Here is an 18857-nt window from a genome sequence, read left to right as displayed (position 1 = left end):
GAGCATATTAGATTCATAATTACAGCCTCTGTCCCAAGGGTTCCGGAACTGTTCTTATAAAGAAGTCATGGAAGACAGTTACAATTGGATGGCACTTTTCTAATTTGAGAAGTGTCACCAATTTGAATAATCTCTATGTGCAATGAATGTTCTTGCCTTCTGTTATCAAAGTGGCTGGAAGTTGAAACTTTTCATTTTCATTAATGATAAAACTGACATTTTTGCTATTTTGCCATTTTTGTTAACATTCACATTTTTTATTCATTCATTTCTTTAATATGAAGAATATCCTCAATGTCTGAAGGGAGATGACAGAGACCCCCCCCCCCACAATGAGTCATACCAGAAGCATCAAGTTTCACCTCCAGAAGTAATGGAAGCAATGAATGTGCTGTAAACTAATATCACAAATTTTTTTTTTTCCCGAATTCTCAGTGACAGCTGCTACCTTCATTCAACTCAACAACTAGCATTCTACTATTGCTAAGAAATCGTGTTGCCATGTTAAAAATCCTAAGACTCTATCAATGTTTTCTTTCAATCATATAGTGACCCTCCATCCAGCATGAAACAACCAGACAAAAATGTGACAATGTGAACAATATAAGAAGCTTTTAACAAGTTATGTGTCTCTGTAACACTTTTCTCCAGTTATAAACCAACTTGTAATGTTATCTCACTGCTTATTCATCTCTGTGCAACATCAAACTAATATTGACGAAAACAAGCTGGCATTAACATGTCGACAGGAGAGAAAATTAGGTCTGCTTTATGCAGACCTAAAGAAAACCATAAATAGCTATGGATTAAAAATAATAATAAATTATCAATCCTGAGATACATCCTATATAATTAAGCTGCTGCTGCTATATTAAATTAAAAATAAAAATAAGTAATTTCAGTAAAAGATAAAAAAAGAAGTTGACAATCTCCCGTGGCATGTCACGGGAGATTGTCAACTCCCGTGACATGCCGTATTATGATAGAGTCATAATCCAAAATATCTGAGAGACTGAATTTCTAAAAGATTACGAAAATGACAAAACTGATCAGAAAAATTTTTCTGATCATTTTTGTCTTAATCAAAGTCTCAATTAGCTTACACCTTGTTATTGTCCAGAATATTTGCTTCTTATCTTCTTAAATTAAATTATTATTATTTTTTTTTATCTCGTGTTTGGGGCGTGTATATTTTGTACATAATAACACCTAGTTGCTATTGTATTCTATGGTGGAAACATACCTTTGAATGCAATTTGCAGAATGCTTATACACGAATAATGAACACTATAACTTTATCCAATGGGTGTCTTCCATTTTTATTTATTTATTTTTATTTTAGTGGTAGGATAATGGCTCATTTTTCACTCATTTAAACCACAATGCCAGTTTAAATTATATCTCCTTTTTGGCTTTCATTTAAGGATACTTTTGCATTACTTTTATTTTATACAAAAATTCAAATATTTTAATCTGTATACGTTTTCCTCCCACACACACATTTTTGACCTCCTCAGGTCGCTACTATCCACATCCTTAATTAGTTTACTTTCTCCTACGTGGTTCTTTTGACTCATTCCCGTCATATTATTAATTTCTTTCATATTAGGCAAGTTCGTGTCTATAACCATTCAGTTCATATTTTCTTTAGTTTTAATTATCCATTTCACTGTCTTATTTGCACATACTATTTACTGCATTCTATATAATTTCTCTTTATTTTTCATTTGCTTTGGTCTCAGTAGTGTGTACATCTGCCACATTCAACTTACTATTTTCACTTCCATGTGCTTCTTACCACCATTTCTTCCACTGGCTGTTTACTATTCTAGGCTCAATCTTACATTTATAGTTCTTCATTTTAATTTAGTTTCGTGACGAGTCTCACCACGACATCCATTTCAGTCTCCACAGGCGATTCATACACGATAGATTTGACGGCCCCCACAGAAAGAAATCAAGGCTCGATAAATCAGGTGAGCGTGGGGGCCAGGCAACGGGTCCACCACGGCCAATCCATCGACGCCCAAAACGCCTGCAAATGGTCACAAACACACCTTCCATAATGGGCAGGCGCCCCGTCATGTTGAAACCAAATGTTGCATCTCACATTTGCTGGAACATCGTCAAGTAACTCTGGTAGAACTTGTTCAAGAAAGATCCGATATTTAGTGGAGTTCATGCGGGATGGTAACAGGTATGGGCCGACTAAGCAGTCACCGACCATACCTGCCCACACATTTATTGCAAAGCGATGTTCTGCCATATGGGGGCGCACACCGTGTGGGCCCTCTGCTAATCCATACACTAGGTGCATGTCTGCCAGCTCACAGTTTGTATATCAATACAGGCTCTTCATGCCGCAACTACTGCTTGAATGAGTAAACCAGAAATTTTCCCTCTCACGAACTGATTAACAGCGTCGTGTACTGACTTACGGTGATGTTTCTGGTTATGGGTTCCCATGCGATTCACATTCCTTTAGATGTTACCTACCTCCCCTAAACGTTTGTACTAATATTTTTGAGACACCAATGAGCCGAAACATTATAACCAGCGAGTCATTATGCAAATCGAAGCAACTGCAAGTGAACTATGGAACATGCGCAGGTCAGGACATAGTATAAAATACGCCTGATATTGAGCTCTGTTAATCAATGTTACTCTTGTTCTTCAGATGGGAAAGGCAGCGGAATTAAGCAAGTTTGACAAGGTCCAAATTGTAATGGCCAGACGACTGGGTCAGAACATATCCGAAACGGCATGGTTGGTAGGATGCTCACGGTCAGCCTTGGTTAGTACCTACCGAAAGTGGTCCAAGGAGGGCAGAACCGCCGGCGAGGTGTTGGACAACCACAGCTCATCGATGCTCAAGGTGAGCAAAGGCTCTCTCCCGGATGGTATGTGACAACAGAAGGACTAGTGCATCGCAACTCGCCAGTAATTGGAATGCTGGTGATGGGAGTAATGTGTCACAACACACAGTACATCGAACCCTGCTGAAAATGGGGCTGCGTAGCTGCTCCGTGTGAAGTGATGCTACTGCTCCTGGAGAAGTGATGGCACCTGGATGCACCGTGGGACGAAAACAAGCCAGTGGCGATGGTGTCATGCTTTGGGCAATGTTCTGCTGGATTACCCTGGGTCCATCCATGTGCCAGGCACTCTGACATCTACCACCTACCTAAACATCATTGCTGACCAGGTACACCCTTTCATAGCAACGGTCTTCCCCTCTGGCAGTGCCGTCTTTCAGCAGGATAATGCACCGTGCCACACCACCTGGATTGTTTGAGCCTGGTTCGTGGAACATGAGGAAGACTTCCAGGTATTGCCCTGACCTTCAAATTTCCCAGACATCAATACCATCAAGCATCTCTGGTTTGTGTTGGAACAGCAACTCCGATCTGCGACGTCTCAACAATGGGAGACCTTACAGGAGTTAAAGGATCTGCTGGTCACGTGCTGGTACCAGATACTACAAGATACATTTAGAAATCTTGTAGAGTCCATGCCTCACTGGGTACAAGCTGTTTTGGCTGCACGCGAAGGACCAACATCATATTAGGTAGATGGTCAAAATTTATTTCGCTCATTGGTGTGCATATATATATATATCAATTGGTAACGGCAATCTTATACACACTAAGCATACTTTAGGCAGATTTGCTGAAGTACTGGATGAATGGGATGAACCTAATATAAATATAAAACGCATACATGATATAGTATTTGGACTCAAGCATAGCAAGCTTAAAGCCTTAGAAAAAATTAACCTGACATATCTACACCGTAACCAGCATCTAGACCACTTACTTAAGGATATCTTTAATTATAGGCTGGATAATAAACCTGTTATCGATAACATCTATATTAATATTAAATTCAGCAATATTATATTTGACAGCTTTTTGTTCAAGGATATCTTAAATAAACATATTAAGGATTTTCCACTCAAAAATAAGAATATAGTAACTAGGTTCAGTTACAATAAGCCTTTTGGACTTACGGCGTGTAACTATAAACAGCTAGCATGCAACTTAGATAACTTCTACAAGGACGCTATCTGCCACTGCCACTTGCCACAATACCATGATTATGTAGATATTCATCATAAGCATGTAATTACTGGTGATCTTAACTTGATTCCGCACCAGGAACTGAGAACAGTACTTTCCCATGGTTTTAAATACAGACCTAATACTAGTCCTAATGCCAACTATATTACTAAACAATTACACTCTGACCTTATGCAATTTTGTCTTAAACTTGCATATAAGTATAATTTACCACTAGAGGCCTTCTATAATTGGCTGGTACTTACCATCAGCGAACTTAATCAACATATATGTAGGAAGATTTTACATAGGAAGCAACATACCTATAGAGATAGCAAAAGATATAACATGCAGTTAATCAAACGACAATTAAAGGATTTACAGGATGTATTTATCATAACTACTATAGATAAGGCCGCCAATAATTATAGCTTCATCTGCAAAAAATTCTACGCATCACTGTTATACAATGAACTACATAGCAGTGCTACATACACTATTATATGGTACTATTACTAAGCCTTGGTACTATTACCTTGGTATATTACCAAGAAGAATATATTACCTTGGTATATTACCAAGAATAGCCTTGGTACTATTACCAAGAAGATACTAGCTATACAAAAAAAAGTTAAAACTTAATAACTACAACACTAATTTTCCTTTTTTGTATGGTATACCCAAGTTTCATAAATCGCCTATCAGTTTCAGATTTATAACCTCATGTAGAAATAGCTACTCAAAGGTCCCGCATTATAAGCTTGTAGAACTGCTTAGGATTATCTTCAATGCTATAAATTTCACTAGAATTATTAGTAATAATAGACCTATTTTAACCTTTATAAAGAACAATAAGCATAACATCAAACACATAAATACATATGATTTCAAAAACTTATTCACTAGCATCCCGCATGATAGTTTAAAATTGGTTTTAAATAATTATTTCACAGAATATAGCGAAATTTTACCCTGCCAACGTAATTACTGGGATAACCTACTCAACTTATGTATTTCCAACAGCTATATTTATAATGGTAGCAATATTTTCATACAACATACTGGCATAGCTATGGGGGCAAGTAGCTCGTGTCTTATGGCCAATCTATATCTACACCATTTTGAAAATAACTTCAATAAAGATATTAATATGTTCAGATATATAGATGACTTAATTGTGTTCAACTATACTAACTTTCATACAGAAGCAGTTAAGCACTACCCGCACGATTTGGTTCTAGAGGTCACTAACAAGTATGACTCTGGTAAAGCTGCATATCTGGATATAGACATTCATATTAAGAATAATAACCTAACTACCAAGGTATTTGACAAACGCAAAGAATTTAATTTCAAAACTATAGACCTAACCAGTTGGGGTACAAATATCTCAATACGTATCCTTAAAAACATAATAGTGACACAAGGTATCAGAAGATTATATATCCGTAATAATAAAAGTGATGTTATAGACGCACTGATAGATCTTAAGCACAATTTATTAGATAACGGTTTCCCACATAATTTCATTATGAAACATATTAGTACTGCCTTGTCAATAGCACAAAAACAATACCACGATGATCTAAACCAGTTGGATACCATGGAAGCTATTAGGCATAATTAAAATTGAATTACACGTAAGGGGTATAGTTTCTCTGTTTAAAGGAATTATTTTCTGGTATAATTTCTTGTTTTTTAAAAGAAGTATCGATTTTTATACATCAGTATCTATGGAGTGAGTTGTTTACTAATTAGCCCTTGTATATATGTACATACTAGGTACTGCTGCATAAACACGCAATATATAGCTTACGCCTTAGAAAAGTGGTACCTATATGTGTTTTTACAGTAGGAATTAATTCATTTTTTACTAAGAAGTCTCTTAGGCATCTGAGAATTATTGGTTTTGTTTTCTCTACTACAGAGGGCGCTTTCATACTTATAGGTCATCCCTAACTTGGCTATTATTGGACAAATCTTAGGTGACGCAGCATACACGGCAGTTATAAACGTCTTGTGCGTTTGCTGCAGGCGTTTAGTTTTTTTCCCGCCTTTGGCTTACGGTAATGTAATGTAGATTCTTTGACGGGAACATACCGGTTCTACGGTATTCCCTCCTTTGTTGTTTAAGGGCATTCCCTCCTGTGTTTTCTAAAGCTTTATATAAGGTTAGCCACTACCTAATTTTTGACGTTAGATTTATAGTAAATTTTCTTAGGAATTAGCCATTCCGTTCTTTCCTGTTGCTTTTCGCATTCTATTGATATATTTTACCGGCTCTTACTACTTAACCAGGATCCCTACTATTAGGGACGGGACTTTACACTCCCGGTTAATCCGATGTAATATCGATAAATTGCTTTTTCTTTTCTGTTTCACTTTTATCTATCCTCTTGCCTTAATTTTTCATATCTCACGAACTATTAGAGTAATTCGAGGGGGAGTAAGGTACTATTACTTTAACTACTCTGCTTTCCGTTCGCCTTTAGTTAGCTTATTTAGCCATTTTTCTGCAAATTGTTCAGCAAATATTAATAATTTCTCAGTTGTGCTTATAATGTTGCTGCTATCGGTCGGGCTAAATATCATCCAGCCTGTATTCTTACAAATTTTGGTTAGACATTTCCCCTTTTTGGACGGCTAGATTTATACTTAATTATAGTCTGCACTATAACCTAATTTTAAATTAGTGGAATTATTCATTATTATGGATATTGGATTTGGTATACAGGCAGATGATAACAGAAACCGATGGCTTAGTCTAACATGGGTTTTTATTTTGTAGGGGTTTAGCCCTCGACAAAGTCTCTTGCAAAATGGGTTCCCATGTAAGGCTTATTATGTTAATTAACCTAATATTTTATATTTTTCATGTAATTTTTCATGTATACTGGAGGTACGGTTGGCCTGTGGTTACATCGATTTTCAAACTATGGATTTACTTACATTACACTATAACTTATATAATTTGGACATACCTAACGTCCGATGTAATGTTCTATCATTTGATGGCATTAATCGGTTAGTTCTATATATAACACTTAATAAGTTTATATATTGGTAACACTTAACAATTTTTTTATATATATTTTACAATTTAACTCTGGAATATTTGGATGCTATATATATATATATATATATATATATATATAGGTTAATTGAAAAAATTGCTTTGATTTGGTCAATTTAATCTATTTTCTGGTATTTATTTATTATCTATATAGGTATTTAGGTGTATAGAGAACAGGAAAACCAGTTAGCATGTGTAGTCTAACTTCTTCCTGTACATTTTTTTTTTTTTTTATGAAAACCCCAAACACGAACGGTATCAAAACCTATAGTACTTAGTACCGTGCATGGGCTGAAGGAGAAGTATGGGGGGGGGGGATGCCGGAAACTTTGCTTTAGAGACTAAACATGGGTTTCACCACTTCAAGCCTCCAATAAGCAAAGTGGTGGTATTTCACCGGTTGATGAAAGTCATCTACCATATAATGGTAATAATAATAATAATAATAAATGAAGTTAATATTATATACATTTCAAACAAACATTAAATAAATAAACATCATTTCAATGTCAACTAACATTCTTTTACCTGGTGCATCTACCCACTACTTCATCTGGGGCTTTGAGCGATCTATAGCCAGATTAAAGGAATGTCTCATACGTACCCATTTCTGTTATCCCTTTATCAGTTTTGCCTTTATATTGATATTTTTGTACTTAATTAATTAATTAATTTTAGATAAACTTTAATTCAATTTATCGTTTTCTTTCTCAGTTTAATTTTAATTTTTAGAAATATTTTTAATCTTAGAATCAGAATCAGAAAACTGGCATAGGTGATACAAAGCCCAACGGGTAAGTATCTGAATAAGTGAGAAGGTTTTTACTTACAATCAGTTATCCTGTGGTGGTCTGTCGGAAAAGGGGGTTAGTCTCACTCTCTGTTTGTTTTATTGACCGAACGGTTTTTAGTGCGCAGACGTGCCTATTGTTTGTTATGGCATGATGTCGATATTGCTGTGGGGCGATATATTTGCAAGTCATGAGAGGGTTGATTTTTTACGTTTGCCGGGGGTGGGGAACTGAGGTCAGGGGGAATTGTTCCAAGTTGAAATGATGTGTTTTATGTATATACAAGCCCGATGTATTAGAAAATTACATGGTGAATATTATTGATGATGATGTTTTGATGAAAAGGATGATTTTCATGAATTTGTTATTTACATGAATTTGCTATTGCTATTTACATGAATTGCCTATTGCTATTTACATCAATTTGTTATTGCTATCCCTTGGACTGGGCCGGTATAGCTTTTCTAAGGCATAATGGCGTATTGTCCTAGGAGATAGCTATTTACATATATACAGCCTCCTATTAAGTGAATGTTTATCTTGTGTCTCCTTGTGCTGTTTAGCTTAACTATGTTCTTTGTATGATGCTATTTTTCCATTTTGGCTTTCCTAAGTTTTCTAGTTTCTAATTTTAATTTTAGATGGGTGGGTTAGTATAGGATGATGGATTACAGTGCGGTCAGAAGACGAGCCTCTTCTGAGCACAATAAATTCGGGCCTCAATTTAGGTAGTATTTATCCTGCATTTTTGATAGTACCCAACATTGCTGTTGTTATTTTGTTATTTGGTTTTTAGGAGCATTAGCAACTAAGGTCATATTACTCCTGGGATATGCGGTGGTCATTCCCTGATCTTTTCCGCATCCTCCGTATTTGGTGGCTCATGGGCTCGAACCCCGGTTTAATCAAGAAGCGTGTGCTACGCACTGCTGCTCCTGCCCACCTGGCTACGGAGGCGCCACCCAACATTGCTAAATAGCTACTGGGACAACAGCCATAATTAGGGATACTACTAAAGTTAGTAACAAGACAAAATCAACAAAAATTAAAAATAGGGTATTACGGTGTAACCACAAGGAACCGGGTCCTACATTTTCAATTAACTTAATAACATTGTAAGTTTGGAATAAGCATGAACAACCATACAGATAAAAATAACATGCTGTACGGGTATCACAGCATAAATTGCACCCCGGGAATAAACATGACTACACAAGACCCGATATTTCCTGAAAACAGTCATATAGCATTCAATGCCACCACACCACAAGTGAATAGCACAAAACCTAGTGGATCCAAACAACACAACCTCCCATACAAAGAAAGCTACGGAGAAATCCTTCAACACCAGAATAAACTAAAATTTTAAAAATGTAACAGTAAACTTTGCAAAACATGTCCACAAATGCATAGCGTACACCAACAAAATGATGATAGCACAACAACTTTCTGCCACACAAAAAATACCATCTACTTAATTACTTGTAAAGTATGTGGAATACAACACATAGGACAAACCAGCACAGAACTGCACATAAGAATAAACCTACACCGATCACAAATAAAGAAATATGGAGAAAACCCCACAAAAGGCAACAACGCCAACACCGCAGACAAATACACCAACGAAATAGAATACAAACACTTTCAAAAGCACAAATTCACCAATATAACCATTGCAATCCTAGCCATAATAGAAAATACCACCAAAAGAGTAAACATGGAGGACATGTTTATAATAATGTACAAATCCCTATACCCATATGGACTTAATAAAAAGATTCAATGGCAGAAACTTCACATACACCAACCCCGACCAATGTACATACACTATCTTTCAGCTCAACAAAAACTGGCACAAAAATGGATTAAAACATAGTAAAATTAGACAAGAAAACAACGGAGATAATAAATACAAAACACAAAACCTAAACGACTTCAAAAAACTCATCACAGAATGGGATACAGACCCATTCTGTGATGAGTTTTTCATGTGGATGTTAAAAACATCCACAACACCCTATTTACACTTAAAATCAGTAAACTAAAAGCACTAAACAGAATTCACCAAAAACTCAATATTCAGAACAAACACCTCAACCATACCATACCATAGAAGATGTACTCAAATTCAGAATCGGCACTGATTACACAGACAAAACAAAAAAATAATACTGCACAATCAAATTCCTGAACTGGACATTCGACCATGTTAGCATCTGTGGCATTATGGATAACACCAAGAAGTTCCTACTATCAAAAACATTAGCATAAAAGTTAGAAATAGTTTCACAAAACCGATAGGCACAACCATTTGTAACTACAAAAACACCATTAGCAATATGAACAACACAGAGCAACCTTGCCACTGCCAAGATAAGATATATAAAAAAATGCATAGATCCACATCATCACAGGCGACCTTAGCATTATAGAGGATTAAACAATAAAAGAGATCATTGAAAAAGGAACCAAATTCAGACCCAATAGCCCAACCAATTTAATAAGCATACGAAAATCTATATACAAGGATCTACTACAATTCACATTCAAAACTGCCCACAAATTTAACACACCTATAGAGGCATTACAAATATGGATAAACAATACCACAGAAAAAATCGTGAATAGATTCCAAGAAGTTTTAACACTACAAAATTGCATTAAACAATATAATTTAAAAAACATTAACCACAAGACGAAAGAACTACAAAGCAAATTCGTTATAACAAACAGAGACAAGGCCAACAACAACTTTAGTATAATTTGCAAAACGTTTTACATAGACACAATTAAAGAAGAAATGAACCACAGTGAAACATACAAACAAATAAACTCCACGCCAAACAGCATCAGCAAGAAAATCATAGCATTACACAAAAAACTCAAGCTGAAAATAGATATTACAAAATACCCATTTATTTACTGGCTCTCCAAATTTAACAAAATACCCAATGGAAAAAGGTTCATCACATCAGGTAAGAGCAGTTACATAAAAACTTCCAGCAACCTACTGGAAGACAAACTTAAAGTTATAATTAGCGAAATAACCAACACCAAAATCATCACCAACAACAAAAAATATCTAGATTACATCCAAAACAAAAGCAACAATATCAGAAGCATCTACACATACGACTTCAAAAACCTCTTCACTAGCATTTCACATATACAATCTAATTAAAGTCCTCTTATACTACTTTCAAAACCACCAAAAAAATTTGAAATGCAATAAACAATACTGGCACAATCTAATCAATCTCAACGTCAAAAATAACTACGTAATGATGGGAAACAGAATCTACTTACAGACAAGAGGGATAGCCATGGGATCTTGCTGCTCCTACGCAATAGCCAACCTTTACTTACACCACTTTGAAAATAACATCCAAGAAGAAATCAACATATATAGATATATTGATGGCATCCTAGTCATCAACTACGACAACTTCGAAACATTAGCCCAGGAAATCTACCCCACAGACCTTAGCATTGAACGTACCAACCCAAACAGCAACCTACAAGCATTTTACCTCGACAGCCAGTTCACTGTCAACAAAGACAATATCGACACTAAACATTATGACAAAAGAGACTACTTCAACTTCCCAGCCAAAAAGTTCATCCACTGGGATAGCAACATTGCTAAGCACATACAAGGAAACACAATTAGGAACCAAACAACCAGATTAATAAACATATGCAATAATACAGAAAATACAACAGAAGCAATTAAAAAACTACTAAAAACCCTCACCAAAAACAATATACCCAACAATTACAGCAAACACCACATAAAAGCGGCCATACATATGAACATCAAAAATCAACCGAACATCTGCCCATATAAAATTATTGAAAACACCATAAAACAGCTATAAACCATCAGTAGCCAAAAAGTCTAAATTAAAAATGCAGGATACTACCTAAATTGAGGCCCAGATTTATTGCGCTCAGAAGAGGCTCGTCTTCTGACTGCACTGTAATCCGTCATCCTATACTAACCCACCATCTAAAATTAAAATTAGAAACTAGAAAACTTAGGAAAGCCAAAATGGAAAAATAGCATCATACAAAGAACATAGTTAAGCTAAACAGCACAAGGAGACACAAGGTAAACATTCACTTAATAGGAGGCTGTATATATGTAAATAGCTATCCCCTAGGACAATACAGGCTGTTATGCCTTAGAAAAGCTATACCGGCCCAGTCCAAGGGATAGCAATAGCCAATTCATGTAAATAGCAATAGCCAATTCATGTAAATAGCAATAGCCAATTCATGTAAATAACAAATTCATGAAAATAATGTAAATGAACAACATCCTTCCATCATAAAATCATCCTTTTCTTCAAAACATCATCATCAATAATATTCACCACGTAATTTCCTAAACATCGGGCTTGTATATACCTAAAACATATCATTTCAACTCGGAACAATCCCCCCCCCTCGACCTCAGCCCCCACCCCCAGCAAACATAAAAATCAACCCTCTCGTGACTTGCAAATATACGCCCCACGGCAATATCGACATCACGCCATAACAAACAATAGGCGCGTCTGCGAACTAAAAACCGATCGGTCAATAAAACAGAGAGCGGACTAACCCCCTTTTCCAACAGACCACCACAGGACAACTGACTGTAAGTAAAAAGCTTCTCACTTATTCAGATACTTACCCGTTGGGCTTTGTATCACGTATACCAGTTTGCTGTTTCCAATTCTAAAATTAAAAATATTTCTAAAGATTAAAAATATTTCTAAAAATTAAAATTAAACTGAAAAAGAAAACGATAAATTGAATTAAAGTTTATCTAAAATTAATTAATTAATTAAGTGCAAAATATCACTATAAAGGCAAAACTGGTAAAGGGATAACAGAAACGGGTAGGTATGAGACATTCCTTTAATCTGGCTATAGTTCGCTCAAAGCCCCAGATGACGTAGCGGATAGATGACCAGGTAAAAGAATGTTAGTTGAAATTGAAATGATGTTTATTTATTTAATGTTTGTTTGAAATATATATAATATTAACTTCATTTATTATTATTATTATTATTACCATTACACGTACAGACCCCCAGGAAGAAGTTAGACTACACATGCTAACTGGTTTTCCTCTTCCCTATACACCTAAATACCTATATAGATAATAAATAAATACGAAAATAGATTAAATCGAATCAAACCAATAGATCTGATTCGATTTAACGTAGCAAGAGATAAAGAAATAATCACATAGGCTTTAATAATAAAAAACACAATATATATATATATAAAAGGAGTAAATAAGAAAGTTAAATAGTTTGTTCTGTGAATTTGGAGCTGGACATTGAATTGTTCATGACGGACTGAGAAATGTGTTTGGATTGGTTTGAGAATGGGGAATTAAACATGCCAGTGGAAGTATAACAGAAAAGCATGCAATAGGTAAATGTCAGTCAGAAAAAGAATGCAGAGAATTGCAAGAAATAGTCATTCATTAACATTATTACTCTCTTCTGAATAGACTAGATGCTTGAAAGAGAGATTACAGAAAGAGATTACAGTTCTCACATCAGAGTTAATCTGATATGGGAACAATATTCCACATAGACTTGAGATTTGTACAGAGTGCATAATTGTTTAGATGCACTTCTTGCACAATGACTTTTGATGGCGCCAATCCCTAATAGCTACTATGAATCTGAGCACTGCAGAAGATGAGCCCAGGAAGAGTAGACACATGACCCTGAAATGAAGAGACAGTCAATGGAGTGGAGCCATCAAAAGTCATCGTGCAAGAAGTTCAAAAGACAGCCTTCAGTCGGTAAAGTCATGGTGACAGTGTTTTGGGACAAGGGTGGGGCCTTGCTTGTGGACTTCTTGGAGTGTGGCACCACAATCAACTCAGATCAACATGTGGAAATATTGAAAGCCCATATCTGTAGAGTTCGATCAGACAAAAACCTTAATGAGGTTCTTCTTCTTCTCCATGACAAAGCACGACCCCACACTAATCTGCACATGACGGAGGCCATTGCAAAACTGGAGTGCACTGTTCTTCGTCATTCCTCTCACAGCCCATATCTTGCACTTTCCGACTATCACCTCTTCAAAACAGCTGAAGGATGCACTCTGTGGAACCCATTTTGCAGACAACAATCAGCTCAAGCAGTGTTTGTGAAACCCTCCAGAACAAGGGTAAGGACATTTACAGGATTGTAATACAGCATCTGACTCAGAGATGGTGGAAGTGCATAGAAAATAATGGTGACTTTTTGGAAAAATAACAGTGTTTATTAATGATCGAAGATTAATTAATGTAAAAGGCACAGTTGTAGATTAAATTTTCTGAGTAAAAAAATAGGGGGCATTACTTTTGTACTGCTCCTAGTAACAACAGTAAAATTATTTCAGACAACTGACTGAACTTTATTAAAATAAATATACAAAAAGAAAAATGAGTGCTGAACATAATCGGGGTGTGTGCGTGTGTGTGTGAGAGAGAGAGAGAGAGAGAGAGAGAGAGAGAGAGAGAGAGAGAGAGAGAGAGAGAGAGAGAGAGAGAGAGAGAGAGACCATTTATTTCCAAAGTGGGAGCAGCACTCTACCTTCAGTTTTTATGATATTGGATTGAATCCATTCCCTTCACTTTCCTCTCCTACCCCCTTTTCAATTTCCTGCTATGTCGATTTTGCAATCAAATAATTTGCATATAATTGATTATGAAAATAACAATCAATTATTTTAATTATTGAAATAATCAATTATTGATCACTAAATTACGCCCACCACTAGATAAAAATTAAAATTGAAAAACATTAGCAGAGGTAAAATCAATTAAAATCAAAAACATGGTAGCTTTCAAGGCACAGTGCCACTTTGTCAACCTTTCTGACGTTTCCAAGTTGCCTTCACATATTCACTTATGTGACTGGAAAATTACCTGGAATGAACAGCATGATAAACTTGATCCCCACAATAACACTGGCATTATTGACAATGTGCAAAATATCCATTTTCAGTCAGTTCATTCAGTTAAGTCCAGTTGGCCATCTCAAGGAATTTTATTGATGATATGTATTCTCGAGGTGCATAAGGGCCTTTTCTCTACTGTTTATCTTTACTGTTGATAATCATATGAAGATGCTAATGCACCTCTCTAAGATGCTAATATACTGATGCAAAGAACAGTTATCCAATAAAACCAGAAAAGTTCCGCTACTGCTTAACTGATTAACCCATAAGTTCTAGTCAACAGCTGGAAAGTTAAAATCCCCCATAATAAGAAATTCTGATTTACTAACCCATTCTATTTGTCTGTGTACAAGTTGTTTACTATACTTATAACACACTCCTACTCTCAGTTTTGGTTTCCCAGTGCTTATGTCATACCAAAGTGACTAAACATTATAATAGCCACCCACATCAACTAAGTACATTGCCTTACATTGCATCTCCTGCCCTGTGTCCTTTCTCTATACATTATTTGCATCATATTAAAATTTTGCATCACCTACGTTTGAGTGGCACCACAAGTCTGATATACCAACGATATGATGATCATAAAAAGCAATGATTTCTTTCTCACATACCAGTATCTTCATCAATCAATATGTCACTGCTGACCACACTTCCTGCATTCTATAATTGTTAGAGACAAATGTGTATGACTCAGAAACAAAGGTCCATTCCTACTCTCAATGGTGGGCTCTGTTTCTCCAAGGTCCAAAAAAGCAAACAATCGCAATCAAATGTAACAAACATATTTATAGTATTTTTGACCGACAATATGTCTGCAAATGCAAAGATCATGACTGTCCAATTTTTTTGATTCAATTTGACCACGTGGCATAAATACATAATTGCCAAAATTGTACGAATTTGTCGCACATCATCAAACAGTGAATCAGAAATACTACAAAACAGTACTGAAGTTATTTGGTTTTTAGGAGCATTAGCAACTAAGGCCATGTTGCTCCAGGGATATGCGGTGGTCATTCCTTGACCTTTCTGCATCCTCCGTATTTGGTGGTCACGGGCTCGAACCCCGGTCTAATCAAGATGCGTGTGCTATGCACTGCTGCTCCTGCCCACCTGGCTACGGAGGCGCCAAAGTACTGAAGTGATTGCATGATGCTGTTGGGAAAAAACAGTAAGAAAGGTAGGTTTCGGAAAATTGACACCTATGTGAAGACAACATAACTATGCACAATGCTTTTCATACAAAACTTGCTTGAAAAAACGGCATTATTGTGGTCTCCCATCTGCCAAACTATCTGGATCCCCCCCCCCCAAAGCTGCTCAAGAAACCTTTAAAGCCTGCTTCAAAAGTTACAGATATGCAATTACTAAGGACATTGTTCAGACCACAACATACAAACTATTGAAGATTCCAAAAAAAGTCTATCAACAATGTTTCCAACAATTGTAGAGGCAATGCAATCAGAAGGTGATACAGTGTCAAGGAGACTACTTCCCAGGAGATCCATCTGAATGGCCAATATGCTTCATCATTTCCCAATTATTAGTTCAATCCCTGAAATTTCTAATCACACCCGGATTACTGTTCGGTTGTTGTGCACTCGAATTCATCTCTTCTTTCTCTGATGTGCCTGCTATTCCGATATCACATTAACTTGTTCTGCTAATTCTACTTTCTTTAAGTTACTGATGTTTCCTATCTTATGATCAAATAAATAAATAAATTAGTTATTAAATTTGGCATTATGGTCACATGCCAATTTTTCTAATATCTCTAATACATATAGGACAAATGGAGTTCTGTATATCAAATTTATATTCAAATGTTCCTTACTTTCACTACAGGATGAAGGTGATGATGTACCTGAAAGATATCCTTTAAGTATATTCTCATCTGGTTTCCTGCAAAATAAGCAATAGAAAATCACCTCATATCTCAAATTGCACATATATAAACTTTAATACTATTTTATAGGATGTCAAGTATATGGGTGTTCATTAAAAAAAAAAACAGGTAAGAAAGACTGAACATATTAATATTCCACATGTCATCTGATATAAGTAATGTATAGAATGCCAGCATTGTATTTTATACATTACTAACAAAGTGAAATTTTAAGCCAAATAAGTTAAAATATCATTGTAAATATGTTTGAAAAAGATACAATAAAAGTACACCAATAACAATTATCATTCGTGGGCATTCTCTCGAATCAAAGTATTCAATACCACCAAAAATAGTAGCCACAAGTAATGTCAACAACAGCAACAATAATAATAATAGGAACCCCGAGTGACAAACAAAACATTTTGACAACACCTTGTCCCAGAAGGAGTACACTCACTGACATGACAGGGATAATACATCAAAAGTTAGTGAAGAAATATCAAATGATAAAAGTACAGGTCAATATTGAAAAAATGTTGCAAGTTAGGGTTGAATGTGAAAGTGTCCGCAATTCTGCAAAGATACAATGGAAGGGCTAGTCAATTTGCAGATAGTGGAACCACCAGGTGACAGTGATCACAGTGTGCTGATGTGGGATTTACTTAAGATGTACCTACGATCAGGGGTAAAGGTAAGGGTTTTCATTTTCATAAAGGTGTTTACAGTGGTCTCAGAGATTTTTTAGATTATATACATAGGAACAACGATGTTACCAACAGTAAATTCTACATGGGAAGCAGTCAAGGAATTAATCTTGGAAGCTACTAGGCTTCCAAGGTGCACAGGGTTGTTAATGACAGTAATGAGAGTACACTACTGCAACAGGATCTGGAAGAGTCGAGCAAATGGGCCGAGAGATGTCAACTGATGTTTAAATTTGACAAATGTAAAGTCGATCAATTCGGCCCTGGAGAGATTGGGAAAGGCTCAAGGGGTAGAATTTTTTTTCAGCCTGGTCTGTGTTTGTTGACAGGACAGACTGCTTCTACAGGGATGGAGTACACTTAAAAAGAAATGGTGCAAGAGTATTTGCTGCTGCTATCGAAGCAGTGTTAGGTGAGTCGGAAAACTGCTAGCGTGGGGGATACACAGACTAAAAGGTTAACAGTGGCCGCAGGCAGAGGCAAAAGTGATTCTTGCACTGCTTCTATTAGAATGACCAGCAGCCTGGAAAGCAAGGTAGTGGAGATTTCCAGGACTACTGAAGGTCATAGTGGAACAAGTAAATACATAGGCTGTGTTAAGGTGGCTAGGAGTAGGAACAGGTGCATGTATACTTGCATGTACATCAATGCTAGGAGTATAGTTAATAAATTTGATGAGCTTGAAGTGCTAGTCAAGACATCAAAGGCAGATATTGTTGGGATATCAGAGATGTGGTGTCAGAAAGATATAGGCTGTGCAGAGTTAGAATTTGGGAAGTATAACGTGTACAGGAAGGATAGACAGGCCAGGAAGGGAGGAGTGGTTTTATGGGTTAAGAAACCCATAAAATCTAAGGAAGTGCATCCAATTAATGTAGTTGGACAATGCAACGTTGAGTCTATTTGGTGTGAAATAAGCACTGGAAAAGGAAAAATGAGAGTAGATGTGTGTTATAGGCCTAATGAATCTGATGAATATAATGAGCAATCGTACAGGAAATACAGTGGGCCAGTATATCAGAATGCCTTATAATGGGCTGGGGGGATTTTAACTTTCCAGATACTGACTGGAACTTGGGTGTTGGTCACTCGCATACTAGCAAGACTTTTGTGGATTTATTGGATGACTGTTTTCAACAGCAACATGTTCGAGAGGCAACCAGACAGAGTAATACTCTTGATCTGATTATCAGCAGTGATTATTCATGTATTAGAATTTGCAGATAAAGGAACCACTGGGTGACAGTGATCACAATGTATTTATGTGGGAATTACTTTAGCATTAGCATTAGTAGAGGCATATGATGCAAGAAAGCAAGCTTATGCAGCATCAGGCAAAAAAAAAAAAAAAAAACACTTCCACTTCACCCCTCC

The 18857-nt window shown here is 36.2% G+C and overlaps 1 protein-coding gene across 1 annotated transcript in view; it reads right to left on the bottom strand.

Moving 5' to 3' along the window:
- LOC150081711 (regulator of telomere elongation helicase 1 homolog) overlaps positions 1–18857 on the bottom strand; it is a 281392-nt gene that overhangs the window by 42390 nt on the left and 220145 nt on the right. Inside the window, exon 15 of the mRNA XM_090380292.1 lies at positions 16726–16793. Within this exon, the coding sequence (XP_090236418.1) occupies positions 16726–16793 (68 nt within the window). The remainder of the gene's footprint in view (positions 1–16725; positions 16794–18857) is intronic.

The sequence above is a fragment of the Mastigoproctus giganteus genome, chromosome 8, assembly GCF_048544385.1.
Source record: "Mastigoproctus giganteus isolate SK-2022 chromosome 8, ASM4854438v1, whole genome shotgun sequence".
NCBI classification, from domain to species: domain Eukaryota; kingdom Metazoa; phylum Arthropoda; class Arachnida; order Uropygi; family Thelyphonidae; genus Mastigoproctus; species Mastigoproctus giganteus.
The sequence above is the reverse complement of the archived record's forward strand: the minus strand, read 5'-3'. Positions and strand labels throughout refer to the sequence as shown.